The sequence below is a fragment of the Leptonychotes weddellii genome, chromosome 14 (assembly GCF_054177405.1).
Source record: "Leptonychotes weddellii isolate Sample4059 chromosome 14, ASM5417740v2, whole genome shotgun sequence".
In the NCBI taxonomy this organism is placed as follows: domain Eukaryota; kingdom Metazoa; phylum Chordata; class Mammalia; order Carnivora; family Phocidae; genus Leptonychotes; species Leptonychotes weddellii.
In genome coordinates, this window is record NC_138382.1 from 5,479,312 (window position 1) to 5,493,998 (window position 14,687).

The following is a 14,687-nucleotide window of genomic DNA, read 5'->3' on the forward strand; positions in this document are numbered from 1 at the left end:
TCACGTGTAGGGAGACAGCGGTCCGAGCAGGACTTTGGAAACATCCTGCTGTCCAAGGGTCATGAGCAACAGAGCCAGGCTCTGGTTGGTCGAGTCCACACATCCACCCTGTAAACACAAACACCTTAAAGATTAATCGTTGTGCCAACCAGAAAATGGAAAACCAACAAAACAGAGGGAAGGAAAACTGCAGACACCCAGAGGATCAGAACCACGGAAGAGGAGGCTACAAAGTGCAAGCAGTAATAAAATAGAGGGCAAGTCTTTGAGGAGTAACCCTTACACCCGCTGACTTTAGGGAGTGAAAGTAACAGTTAATAAAAACAACTGTAATCATGGAGACTATGCGAATGAATAGACACTCAGCTGTATCTAGTGAAAAATGAAACCCTGCCTTTGTAAGGAAAGAAGAGGCAGGACATACAAGCAAAAACCCCTAATCAGCTCTAGGCAATGTATAGTTAATTACCTAGGGCTATGTGAATGCCGCCTCTCTTGTGATCTGTTCTGGAGCTAATCCGACGTGAATTCAGTCACCTTCCACGGGTCTCACCTATGCCCACATTCCGTCACACTCAGATACTGCTGGCCTGTTCCAGGAGCCTCTCGGCTCTCTCCCTGTGTGTGCCTTAGCACTGGGGAACTACTGCACTCAGGCCGTCCCTCCTCACTGCTTGCTTACGCATTACTCCCCGCCACTTTCCCTTCCTTCTCCTCCACACCAGAACACAGCTGCTTTGGTTGTCTTCCTTCTTTCATTCTTGAATTTCTCCACTGTTCCTGCCATTTTGCATCTGCCAATGCATGCATTACAGCTGTTGACATCTGTGCCCTTCAAAGTGTCTTTATTTCTCATCATACTTCCTGGGAGAACTTGATTTACAAATCAAACTTGCATTGTGCACAGTGAAAGCAGGATGACCCCGGTCTCTACGTATTTTGTAAGCATCAAGGTGAGACACCCGGTCTCTGAGCACGGCTCTCCCGGACTGTGATCGGAATGCGTAGCCTCCCACTGCTGCTTCTGTGGCTGCACCTGTCCTCTCAGAGTGTGTGCAGTGTAGGGAGTAAGTCAGTGCTCAGGCGCGGTCACCCGTTCTCTGCTGCTGGACTTCATTTGTGACCATGGAGTCAGAATATAAGGGGGTTTATGCTACAGCTAGCCTTGATGAAAACCCACTGCTCCCCCCAAACTACCAGAGATACTATAGGACAGTGTTTATCTCATTTAGCAAACCTTAGGACAAGAAGGGTTACAGCTTATATATTTCCATCTAAAAAGGACAACCTGACCCCTGAGGAAGAGGAGGCCCAACAACACTAACTCTGCCTTACAGAACTTGCTCCCTCTCCTAACTGCCTAAAATTAAACTGTTCTCCATCTCTCCTTCTTATCACTGTGCTGCTTTTCTACCATCCTCACCGCTAGGTTTCCAGTTATGTGCTAGGGCGACATTTCGGCGTGATCACTGTTATGTGTGCACGGGACACCACGGAGGGGGTAGTGGAGTCATCCCCAGGGCACAGGCTGCAGTCCTGGTACTGAGTGGCTTCACTCTCACTGCAGCGATGAGAAAGGAGCAGGTACAGAGACAATTCAGGCGGAGCCAGCGCTATGCATTCGTTGGGGGCTGTGGGCACTGGGGCTGCCAAGGCAGGCAGGGGAGGGCAGTCACCCAGCTAGAACCAGAGGGAGACTCTGGGGACAGGGACCTGAGGCGGCCCCGGAGCAGGAGGACGGGGCAAACAGGACCCAGGGCCAGCAAGGAGCAGCTGAAAAGCGGCTGCACGCTGTGCAGACGGACGAGAAACGGTCGAGAGAAGGGAAAGGACAGACTGAGTCTGGGATTTTCTAATCCGGCCAAGGGTTTTGACTTTATCATGGGAAAGTGAGAAGCTGGAGAAGGTCTCTGAATGCAGGAGTGGAAAGATGAGATCAGTGTCTCAGGGTGAGATCTGAACAGAAGAGATGTTCGAGAGGTGGATGGGAGGGAGGAGAAGCAGATGGGGCAACAAAAGATGAGCGAGAAAGGCAGTTCCAGGGAGCCTGCCACAGAATCAAGGGGGCTCAGTCACCGAGGAGACACAGATGGAACAAGGGATCAGAGAAGAGGATGAAAACTTTGATAAAAAATAAGTGTACCCTCAAAGGGATGGATTCTTATTACTCATTTAAACCTTGTCACATCACACACCTATAAAAAATGATTCATAGGGTCCCCTGGGTGGCTCAGTCAGTTAAGCATCTGACTCTTGATTTCGGCTCAGGTCATGATCTCAGGGTCGTGAGACCCAGCCGAGCCGAGCCCCCACATCGGGCTCTGTGCTCAGCAGGGAGTCTGCTTGTCCCTCACCTCCCCCTCTCACCCCCTGCTTGCACACACACGCTCACTCTCGAATAAATAAAATCTTAAAAATAATTATTCATAAAAGCATAAAGCACTTTCATCCTTTTAAAACTTAAAGATCCTAGACGTATATACAAAGCATGTTTTCTTAGTGATTAAAAACAAAGGCAGAAAACCTGGTCCAGGCATAAGAAAATGGTATAAAATAGAACTTAACTGGAGTGTAAAGAAAAAATAAAATAACCGAATCCAGATTGTATGTCTTCTCTCTCGTGGACTGATGGGCTGGCTGTGCTTTTACCTAGAGGCTTATGATCCACTATTTACGGGGATACAAAATGGGCTCCCACTGGGCTATTCTGTGACTCGATGCTTCCAATGCCCCCAGGTCCGCTGGAAAGAGACAGAACATCCCCCACAGTCAGGAAGAGGAACTGCCAAACACCACAGGACCCAGGAAGGGACACCTGCACACGTCAACAGGGGCTGGAGGATGCACGTAAAACACACAGGCTTTCCTCACACAATCCTAGACGACAGACTTCCTGAACTAAGTAACGGGCAGCGCAAGCTCTGGATCATTATTCCCAGCTTCCAGTTACTACCTGTCTTTCAAAAATCAGCGAATTAAAAAAAAAAAAAATCACTAAATTTAGCACCAACCATTGGGCTGATTTAGCATCAAAAGAGCTGAGGCCAGACCCTGACCACACTCTTTTTGGAGGATTTCATCTGACACGGTGCTTCCTTCCTCCACTACTTCCCAGCTGAACAGTGAGTACAGGGACATACAAGGACAGAGACACTTCACTGAAGACATACTTACAGGTTCTCTGTCTTCATCTTAATTAGGTGGACATGAAATAAAGCCATTTAGGACCTGGAAATCCTAATTAAATCTGAAACAGTTCATTCTTACTTGTTCCACCTTGTGACCAATAACATTTTCAAGAATGCTGACTTGGATCAGGGGAGTAGACTGTTTATAAGCTGTTTTCCTTAAAACGGCCTGTATAGGGATCCCATGACCCAGCCATCACCTTACCACAGTTATCAGTGACAGTGGCAAAAGGAAGATGTGAATGAAAAAAAAAATCACCACTGTACCTGCCTTACTGGTTTTATTTCGCTGGGCTCACATGTGATTTTTGTTGCTTTCAACAGGGCAAAACTTCCCTGGGAGACTCCAGGAAGGACCCACAGAGAGGTCTAGTAACTGAGAATAAATACACAAATACAGAGATGAAAGGCTCTTGAGCTAGACAGAAAAGACAGTTGACAAACACCGTACACCATCTAGTAGCAAACCACCCAGAGTACAGTTCTCACCGGTGCTCAGTTCAAGAACGTGGGGCCTCGCCTACACAGTAGAGAAGTGAACATCCCTCAAAGCCTGAACTGGACTCTGCATTTCAAGGGCGAAGTTTCAGCTTCCAGATTTGGAACCAAGGTAAAAGATAGTGCAGAAAAACAAACCTTGGAGCTGCATTTGTGACTCTCATCTAACCAAACTTATGGGATCTTAAAGAATATTTTCAGGCAGCTTCATCTTATTTTCTCCTGCTGTCATTCTTCCTTCCCTTCCAATTTCTTCCTTGCTTCTTTTAGGTCAGCTCAACTGCCTTTAGGACACAGTAAGTGTGTGTGCACGTGCACGCAGAGAATACTCTGGCAACTGGAAGGACAGGCTGGTCCAGGCAGGTCTGAGCTGTGTCCCACAGCAGAGCTGCAGAAGCAAAATGGCAACTGGTGAAGTCCTGTCTCTTGCCGCATTCTGATCTTTCCAAGCCCCTACTGTGCGCCGACGCAGGACTGCCTTCCCCAGACAGCATTCTGTGCCACAGCACACTGCAAAACCTAGCCCATCGATACGATTTTCTATCTGAATTGTCACATACAAATCCAGATTTCCGGCTTCTCTTGAAAAAGCTGAGAACAGCGAGCCCCTGCTCCCCTACAGCAGGGACTCGAGGAGCTGAGAGATGGTGCTGCATCGGTCAGGGCAGTGTGTGCTCTTCAACTGGCCAATCACCACCAAACCGGCTTCATTTTTTAACCCTCTCTCTTTTGTATGACTCTGTTCTAGTTCCTTCCTTTCCCCATTAAACTTACCTGCCCTGTTTCCCAAACCAGTGGGGCTGGATCTCTGTCACCGACTAGCTTACTTAATCCATTCAAGTAGTTAATGCTAAACCGCTGAATGGGTAGGAACAAGTTAACTCCTTGGCTTAAGCCCTTGGAAGGGAAAAAAGTCACTAAGGAATAAAAATGAGAGACAATGATGGCTTTGCTCCCAGACCTGCAGAGACAGAGGACATACCCTATAGATCTCTTCGAGCAGCAGCTTGGCACAGTTCCTGCCGAGGTCCTCCGGAAGCACTGCTGCTCCCTGGCCCTGGGGGTTGGAGGCCAGTTCAGCACTGAGGAAGGTGCCATTGGTGGTCTCGGCAACCAGTGACAACCCAAAGCCAGGAGACCTGGGGATTCAAAGGCACAGACATGAGTAGGGTTCATAAAGTGGGGGGGGGGGGTCACATTCACCAGCAAAAGGAAAAGAAGACAAACTTCTCTTTGATGGCATTCTCTCTGGCCACAGCAAGCCTTCCTAGAGATCCTACTAGCTTATGCTAGAAATATAAACAACTTAGTGAGAGCACACAAGGCAGAACCAAGATTACGCTCAAGTTTGCACGGCTTTTCCCGTTGGCCTGCCTTCCTTCCCCCCACTCCAACACTGTGAAAGATCATACTGTGCGAGCCTGTAACGATCAACATATAAAGTAACATGAACAAGGGATACCAGATACTGAGCACCTACTTATGGCCAGTTTGAGCTAGGAGCTTTGACACCACAACTCTGCAGAGTAAACATTACCACCCTCATTTTACAAATGAGAAATTAAGCAACCAGCACCAAGCCCACACAGCTAGAGAGTGACTGAAATGCATTTCAAACACAGGTCTTCCAGACTCCAAAGCCCGTGAAAGTTCTCCACCACAGTACTAGGCCTTCAACCAATCCAGAAGATATGAGTGGCCGGAGGCCACCGATGACAGCTTTCTTCCGAAATACCAGGCTGCTCCCCCGTAATGAAAAGTACCACATGAGCCAGAAAGGGCCTACAGACCTTTGTTTGAAGAACATCCCTCACTCAGAATTCACTTATTTTTTTTTTAAGATTTTATTTATCCATTGACAGAGAGAGAGAGCACAAGCAGGGGGAGCGGCAGGCAGAGGGAGAAGCAGACTCCCTGCTGAGCAAGAAACCCGATGCCGGGACTCGATCCCAGGACCCTGGGATCATGACCTGAGCCGAAGGCAGATGATCGACTGAGCCACCCAGGCGCCCCTCAGAATTCATTTAATCTAACCAGTGAGCTGGCACCGTGTTCTCTCCTGTTGTGTTCCTACCACCAACAGCCAGAAGCTAACACCAGCTGACTCACTCACTCATGCATCCAACAAACATTTGGGGAAAAGCTGCTTCCATGGCCAGGACACCGAGCACACGGTAAACACAGGAGTTCCTGCTCTCACAGAGCTCAGTGACAACCGGTTTGGCACAAAAGACAATCAGTCCACGAACAATAACAACAGCACCTCTCCATAAAATTTCTAAGTTTGACATCACAGACGTCTCCTTTCCCAGTGCCTTTTAAAAAAATATGTATTCCCAGCAGTATATTCGACATGCAATCACTACACGTGTCCCCTTTAAGACAATTCAACATCCATGTTCCTAAAGCACTCTGTGTCCAGCACAAAACTAGCCAAAACATCTGTTTCAGAAAAACTACCCAGCCAAGGGTTAAGGACACCTGCCAAGGGAAGGGGGTGAGTGAGAACAAAGGTTCTGGGGCGCTCCGAGTCGTGCTTTACCGCCTAACGCCGTGCCGCCCAGCCATCCCACCACGCGGCAACCTCGAGCTGCCTTCGAGTCACCTGACCAGGAGGAAGGAGGGCATCCAGCTCAGTGGTACTGGAGGCGCCATGCAAACATGGAGAGTAGGAAACAGAGGGAGGCAGAACCAGGAGGCAAGCTGCCCTCACTGCTTTCACCTGCTCACTTACAGTTCCCAAGAACTTCCGAATTTTTCCATCCATGTGAAATCTTTGAGGTGTGTGTAGTTGTTATTACAATAAGCTTTGTATTTAATCAAGACTGTTCCATATAACACTGTATTTGCTTTAGGAAAAACACAAGAACACACGAAGCCATGTGTGCATTATGCGAATTTTCTCCCTCCAATCTGGGGTGTGTGTGTGTTATCTGGCCTGTTTCAAGTTATGATGACAAAGCAGCTGGTCACCAGGTGACCTCACTGAAGATCTGCCTTAGTAATTTGCAAGTGACAGCCTCCAAAACTTCCCAATTGGTGGGCGCCGGGGTGGTTCAGTCGGTTAAGTGTCTGCCTTCAGCTCAGCTCAGCTCATGATCCCGGGGTGCTGGGATCGAGGCCCACATTGGACCCCTGCTCAGTGGGGGACTCTGCTTCTCCCTCTGCCCCTCCCCCCTGCTCGTGCTCTCTCTCCGCTCTCTCTCTCTCTCAAAAAAATAAGTAAATAAATAAAATCTTTAAAAAAAAATTCCCGGGCGCCTGGGTGGCTCAGATGGTTAAGTGTCTGCCTTCGGCTCAGGTCATGATCCCAGGGTCCTGGGATCGAGTCCCACATCGGGCTCCCGGCTCAGCGGGGAGCCTGCTTCTCCCTCTGACCCTCTCCCCTCTCATGCTGTTTCTCTCTCGCTCGCTCTCTAAAAAATAAATAAAATCTATAAAAAAAAAAAAAATTCCCAATTGGTAAAGGACTAGATTTTTTTGAAAGTCCTGACTGTGAGAGCTTTTTTTTTTTTTTAAGATTTTATTTATTTATTTATTGGGGGGGTGAGGGGAGGGGGAGAAGAAGAGGGAGAGGGACAAGCAGACTCTGCATTGAGCATGGAGCCTGACACGGGGCTCAATCTCACCACCCTGAGATCATGACCTGAGCTGAAATCAAGAGTCAGACGCTCAACCGACTAAGTCACCCAGGCGCCCCCTGACTGTGAGGATCAAAACGGGACAACAGACAACTGTGCATACTGGTCAGAGTGCGGACACAGGCCACCCCAGAGCTGCCGCTCCCCACAGTTCTAGGCCATGGCCACAACACACACTCTCAGTCTCAGAGTTCAATAAACCTCATTACATGGATACCCCACTGAGTCAGAAGAGGAAAATGCCCACTATGACTTCACCATTTCCTAACAGAGAAGGAAGGGCACCATTTGTCCTCTGTAACTTGAGATTTAGAAAACACAAACCTAACATCATGCATTGCTTTCACGTGTAATTTTTTTTTTAAGTGGGGCCTGGAGTTGATGACCCACAAATCTCCATCACGCCCATGTCCTGATCCACGTATGAGCTTCCTACTCACCCTCAGCAGGGATAGGACTGGACCACACGCCGGGGTCAGCTGAGTCGATGGCATTAGGAAAAGCTGCACCATCGTGGGGGCAGCATGGCCTTCAGGCCTCCTCTGCTTCATCCCTAGACACCCTCGCGGAGCCAGGGGCCAGACAAAGGTGGCACAATGGAGACCGGGCCACCCAGACAGCTGCTGCTGTGGCTACCTATCCCCCCCATGGCTCTGTGATGCCCTCCCCCCAGAGAAGGGCCGAGAAGGGGAGAGAAAGGGCGGGGAGTGAGGAGCAGCATTAGCATTTCTGCAGGACCTACTGTGTGCCAGCCACTGCGTTAGTGGCTTACCTATGTGGTCTTTCAACGTGTACGGTAACCCAACGATGCCGACATTATGACTCCCATCACATGAACAAGGAAAACGCTGGCGCTATCTGAGCAGTGCACCAAAGATTTGGGACCATCACTGACCTTTCCAAACCCAGAGAAAGGGCCAGCCCGGCATACAAATCCTTTCCCAACTGTATCCTCTGACACTCCCACCCCCATTGCTCTGAGTTATGAGCTGCCACCACATTGCTGAAATCACCTTCGTCTGTCCCATGGACCTTGTCAAGGTCAGAAATGCCGTAACACACTCAGCCCTCCTGTGCTCTCTCTCCTTCTTTGGCTGAAGTCAAAGGAAAGCTCAGACAGAAGGGCTATGAGAGAGGAGGGGCTGTGCTACTACTTAGCAAAAAAATGATTTCTGAACCCACAACAGTCAATCTCTGACATTCTTATTTTTAGGAGACACAACCTGCAAGCTTCAGACTGTAAGCACTGAAATGATTCAGCAAAAACAAAAACAAACACAGAAAACTCACACACAAGTAAATTTGGCAAAACATTCACTGTTAACTACAAGTAGTAGGAACACACAGGTGTTCACTGTGCTAGCCTTTCAACTTTTCTGTATATTTAACATTTTCATAATAAAAAAATTAGTTTTTAATTGCTTCCCTAACTTACTGGTTGCTAAATACACAAGCAAAGCCTAAAACAAGTATTTTCATTACACAGATCATCATTAACTTTTTATTTTCTAAAGTGAGGTTTTCCACAAAGGCTTTCCCTACACCCGAGTCAAATCTGCAGTAACAACTTCCTTTGGCTCTAGGGGTGCTGTTCCCCCTGATGGAGGGAGAAACCAACTGGCACAGACCAACAAAGGGTATTTTCCCCTAAACTGTTATTTACTCAGGGTGGAAGAACTTGTTTGCTTTAATTTTTTGTGGGAACAAATGGGATTTAAAGCTGGAAGCACCGTTTATTAATAGCTGGGTTTTAACTCCCCCAGGCCAGGGTCTGGACCCCTCATCCCCAGCACCGGCCGCTATGATGCTTCCCACGTGAAAGGCGCTCAGAAGATGCCCGCTGGTGACAACAGCAGTAAGTCGGGAGGAAATTAATTCTGAAATCACTCTTCCTCTGGCTGCCGACACAGAGCTGGAAGCTTCCACTGCAATCGGGACAGGAGTGCGAAAAGGCTGGGTTAGCTGCAGAAATAAGCTTTAAAGATGCACAGACACTTACTTCCCAGAGCTGACTCCTTTCATGTGGTCTGTGTAAATATAGATATCGGGTATAAACTTGTTGAGGATGCTCCTTGCAGAATCCACGATCCGGTTGGCCATCTGCGGTGATACGCGCACGGAGTACCTGCAATCCACGGTTAAGGGTGCCATTCTGCTTGGACTCCACACAGAGAAAGGTCTGTTATAAAGCTAGCGGCTATTTGTGGAACTGTAATAAAATGCCATTCTAATGCCATTCTATTTTCCAACTGTATTTAATTGCTTAACTTTGTCGTAATACCTTAAGTCGATTTTTAGATCATTACTTTTATTTATTACTGTATTACTATATAGTTTTTATATTATTGTTATAAAACAATCACAATGAAAAACACACAGATGTAGAGAGTTGGAAAGTATAAAATAAGAGTTCCCAACCCTGCTCTAGAGTTCCTACCCAATGCCCCTCCCCTCTCCGAGATATGGTTCAACTCAATTTCGGAACAAAAGGAGACAACGGCCTGCCTGTCTGGCATGAGCCAGGCTCCCTTTGAAGTGTTCTCCGACCCTCCCCACTGCTGGAACCACTGAGTCTTTCCCTTGCAAACCTAAGGCCAGAACAGACACACCACACTGGGGCTCACCTGGGCCAGTCCCAATCCACCCCTGGTCTGTTCACAGGAAAAGCAGAAAAAGATTAGTGAAAGAGAGTACAGTAGCTGTTCATAAAGATCTTAATAGGTTTGTTGCAACTCACAGAGCTTATTTTCAATTATTTGTCATTTACTCCATTTGTGGATAACACAGGCTCCTCACAACTGCTACCTTATAATAAAAGTATTGATAATTAGCATGTTTACACCATGGCACCCCAGAAAGAAAAGGAGGAAGATAAAAGCAACTCAAATGAAAAGACTGGTGTTTTGTTTTGTTTTGTTTTTTAATTTTTTGAGAGAGAGAGCGCACATGGCAGGGGTTGGGGGGGCAGAGGGAGAGGCAGAGAGAGAATCTTAAGCAGGTTCCATGCCTAGTATGGAGCCCAGTGTAGGGCTCAATCGCACAATGCTGAGATCATGACCTGAGCTGAAATCAAGAGTTGGATGCTGAACTGACTGAGCCACCCAGGGGCCCCAAAAAGGCTGATTTTTAAGGAAACAGAAACAATTACCTAAAATTAGACTTTATTATAGAGACTGGCTCTCCCCAATGCCACGAATCCAAAAATAAATAAGTATGGAGCACTTTCGATGTGCAACGTTCAGTCAAGAGGTGGCTACATACGTGGGACAAGGGGTTAAAGAAAGAGAGAAGTAACAACATGTGATCTTCCCATTACCCTGACACAAACCCCACATGGCAAGTCCAACAGGGAAAACAAGGTGTGTGGTCTGCCTATTCCAACCCAACTGTGCAAAAATTACCATCAATGACAAATTCAATTTTCATTTGAGCTGCAGAAATGAAATGCTCAGAGACTGCAAAGACCTTGGCTGGCATCTAGCTCCCCTCTCTGATCCACCCTGCACCCTCCACTGAAAGATCAATCTTCCTCATGCTAGTGAGAATCCGCAGTTCCCTTAGTCTGGACCCTCCCAGACCTCACGGTCAGTCTGTCTGCTCAGTGTCCATCCCCCCATCCCGACACCATTACCCCCACCACTCACCCAACTGTTCAAATTCTCCAACCTGAACCGTCTTCCTTCATTTTTCCTTCCTTCTCCCCCACACCCTCCAGCCAGAACCAGACCGTGGTCTTCACTTGACCTTACCGTACGTCTCCCTTCATCTACACATGTCCTTGCCCATCAACCAAGACCATGCCTTCCATAAGAAGAGGGGCTCTGCTTCCGTATGGAGCAGAGCTCTCTGATGACTCTCATACCCTACTTTTGTACTCAGCAATACTCAATAAATATTTGACTTGACTCAAAGGACAAACCTGAAGTGAGGAAAGAGCAAAGAGGGATTTTTCAATACACACACAAGGCCCCGTTACATCACCACCTCTCTGTCCAGAGTGTACTTTTGGCCACAGGCAGCTTAGACAAACAATCCTGGGTCTCATACCCTTTGGACTGGGTGGGTGCTATCCTTCTGAGCCTGATGCTGCCCACTCTCCTAAGGAGAGCACAGATGTCACCATCCTGACATATAATCCCACAGCATCCATGGCTCCCAAAATTCTTTCAGGTACATTAGCAATTGATCTTATGCTCACAGTGACCCCATGAGCCACAGCCATGGATTCCTACTTCCAGGGCTTAAACTGAGGACAACCAGGTCACAGAAGTGAGATACAAAATTGAACAGATTTGACTTCATAAAGACAACCTCCTCCCTCCAACCCCCACAGACATGTGGAAACCGGGTGAGGAACTGTACCAACTCAGGACCAGTGGAGTCCTATACCAGAATCCTGGCAGTGGAGATGGACAAGGTGGCTATATGCCAGAGTCACCATGGAACCATCCGGCTTGGTGTGAAGGACCTACCAAGGAATGGCTAAGAGTTCTAGAATCAGACCATCTGTACTCAAGTGCCAGCTCCAGCAAACTGCATCATTCTGGGTCTGGTGTGTGTCCACCTCCTCATCAGTAAGAGAAGAATAATCACAACATTCTCCTCCCAAGGTTTGGAAGCTCAAATGAAATAATGCATGTAAAGTGCTTAGTGGTGCCTGGTGTGAGGTAAGAGCCCAATGAACGCCGGCTATTGCTTTTCTTGCAGTTAGTCCAAGATTCAAACCCCAAAGCAGAGGTTCCTATCCTTTCAGAAATCAGAGACCCCTCTGGGAATCTGATGAAAGCTATGCTCATGTCATTTTGCAGACAATTTCAGGGGACTGTGAATCTCCTGAAGCCCTTATATGAATACCATATTAGGAACTCATATCCAAGAGAGACAATTTCACAGCTACAGGCCATATGGAACTCCTACCCTTATCCCTCCCTGGTGTCCCAGGTCAGAGAAAGTACACACAAGTGAGCAAAGTGTGTGTGTGTGTGTGTGTGTGTGTGTGTGTGTGTGTGTAGAGACAAAGAGGCTGATTCTCTAAGTACCTGCCCTACAATCAGAGAAAGGAAACCAGTTTGTCCTACAAATTCCAACTCACTCCCATCTTCTGTCTCTACCCCAGCTTCTTCATTTGACTCTTATGTACCAGATCATGAGCTTCTGGGATAGTGCCACAAACTGAAAAGAGAGTGCTCCCTTCTCCCCACCCCCCTCCTCAGGCAGGGGGAGAATGAGAGTGGGTGGCATTAAATAAAAGGTAACCACACTGTCCAGTCACTGCTGCTGGCAGGAACCAACACCAGCTCCCTCCCACGCCCTGGACAGCCGGTCCAAGAGGGAAAAGATGCGCTCTGGGGGGTAACTCAGTTAAAGCCACAACCACCCACAAGAGCAGGGCCAGTTCTCCTGACCCAAGCCCTCCTATGGGGAACGCAACCTCCAAGCTCAGACCAACAGTTAACCAGACTTGCAAGTAAAAAAACCCTATAAAACCAGCTAAAGCTTTTTTCCAAAGCAGCTCTTTTTCCCCAGGCCCCAAAACTGGCCAAGAAGGTGATCTCAGTTCAAACCCACATTCCACTGAGGTGTTTGTGAAAGGGGCAGCTCTGGAGACCAGCAGCTGGAATGTCTGGTTTGCAGACAAGAATCTGAGCAAGGCCACTTGTATCTACTTTCCTGGGGAATTGGGAGGAAGACTCTGCAGGTCTGATGTGTCAGGAAGATTCAGGTGTCCGAGCCCCAGCCCCAGGCAAGGGGCTCTCCAGTGTCTTCCTGGCACTGGTTCTATACCGGGAAGGCTTAAAGAACACCAGAGGGAGAAGCCACGGAGGAACAAAGTTACACCCCAGTGCGCGGGGCTCTTTTGTGTCCTCCTCTGTGCGACCCCCAAGGCTTCCCCATTTCTCAGCGTCCTCATCGAAGGATAACTCATGAGGCTTTTGCACACCCAGTACTCCAAGTACCGTGGGACCCCAGGAGGCAGTCTCTGTGAAACCTACATAGTTACCACAAGACTGTGTCAAAACAAACAGAGCACACTCTGGAAATCACATTTCCAGACTACAGGGAATAGATTCCAAGCAGAGTTCACCACCACGCTAGAGCTATTAAAGGGAACAAATCTCAAATGAGTAAAAACAAACTCAGTCCAGAGCGTGCATAGGATTTTGCGTGCAAGGCCGTCAACTGCAGCGTGTTCAGCAACAGAGGAAAATAGAAAGCAAGTCAATGACCACCAGCAGGGTTTCATCCTGGCTTCTTTATATGGTAAAATACAGTGCGCCTGTTAGCGAGAATGAGATTGAGTAAGTGCCAAGGGTCAAGTAGAAAAGGCATATTTGGTTAAAAAAAAAAAAAGAAAAAAAACCCCTACCTACTTGCATTTCCATTTCTCTATGGAGAACATCACCTTAGAAAGTCAGTTTAACCACATGCGTCAATCTGGGGCCTCCCAGGACAGGAACTATATCTCCCCCCGCTGCCCACTCTCTCATTTTTACCGGGGAACGGCCCTGAGACACACCCCAGGAGAGCCGAGCAGAGAGAACAGGCCAGGCCGCCGTCCAGGGAAGCTCTGTTTTACATTCCTCTTATCTTGAGGATTTCTACAAACTTCAGGCAGCACCCTTTTATCTCAACAACGGCTTTCTGTGCCTGTGGCTGTGCCAACCACCCTATTCCCCTCACCACTTACCGTTCAAGCTCATCAAGGCCTCTCCATACTTCTCCTCCAAGTAGGACCACCCCAAAACCTCCTGAGAAACACAAAACTTGACTTTTTAGCACCTAACCCACCCCTGAGAAGCACACACCCTGATCTACCCCCTTTGTCAAAGTCCCACCAGGAAAGCCATCACCCAACCCCATCCAGCCCCCTGGCCTCCAACACCTGCCCTCCCCCAGATCGGCACCCAGAATTTTACTACTTTTAATATCTGAAACCCCAAAATACAATTCCTCCAACACAAGTTCTTGTTCGTCTGCCCAGCACACATACCTGCTGCCCCTCCATCTTTAGAGCTATTTACATTCAATCTTTGAATCTGGTAAGCGTTCCAATCCCTTGACCAGATGTCCCTCTACCCCATCCTACTGCACCAGTCACTCTCTGCCATCCGTACCCAGCCCCGGATGAACTGACCCTCTGGCCTTCCCGTCCCCTCCCTCTGGGCTGCCAACTGCTGCCGGACGTGGCCACATGGCCACCCAGCCGACACAATGATAAAATCTCATCTTCAGCTGAGCCCTTTACTGCTGTCCCCCAGCCTTGGTCTTCCCTTCAGCTGCTGTGCCCCACTGTGACAGCACACTTTTACACCTGTCACACGGTCTTATCATCCTTCCGCTAATGCCCTTATCCATGATC

General features: G+C 48.2%; 1 protein-coding gene across 6 annotated transcripts in view; it reads right to left on the reverse strand.

The window, feature by feature from the left end:
• RCL1 (RNA terminal phosphate cyclase like 1) overlaps positions 1-14,687 on the reverse strand; it is a 156,516-nt gene that overhangs the window by 106,454 nt on the left and 35,375 nt on the right. For 4 of the 6 annotated variants that reach the window (XM_081802779.1, XM_081802780.1, XM_081802778.1 and 1 more), the window contains exons 6-8: positions 9,327-9,452; positions 4,669-4,825; positions 5-108 (exon numbers count right to left, since the gene is read on the reverse strand). In XM_081802779.1, the coding sequence (XP_081658905.1) occupies positions 5-108; positions 4,669-4,825; positions 9,327-9,452 (387 nt within the window). Of the gene's footprint in view, positions 1-4; positions 109-3,824; positions 4,075-4,668; positions 4,826-9,326; positions 9,453-14,687 lie in introns of those variants that run through there. The other 2 variants (XR_014139915.1, XM_081802782.1) reach the window with 2 other exon arrangements.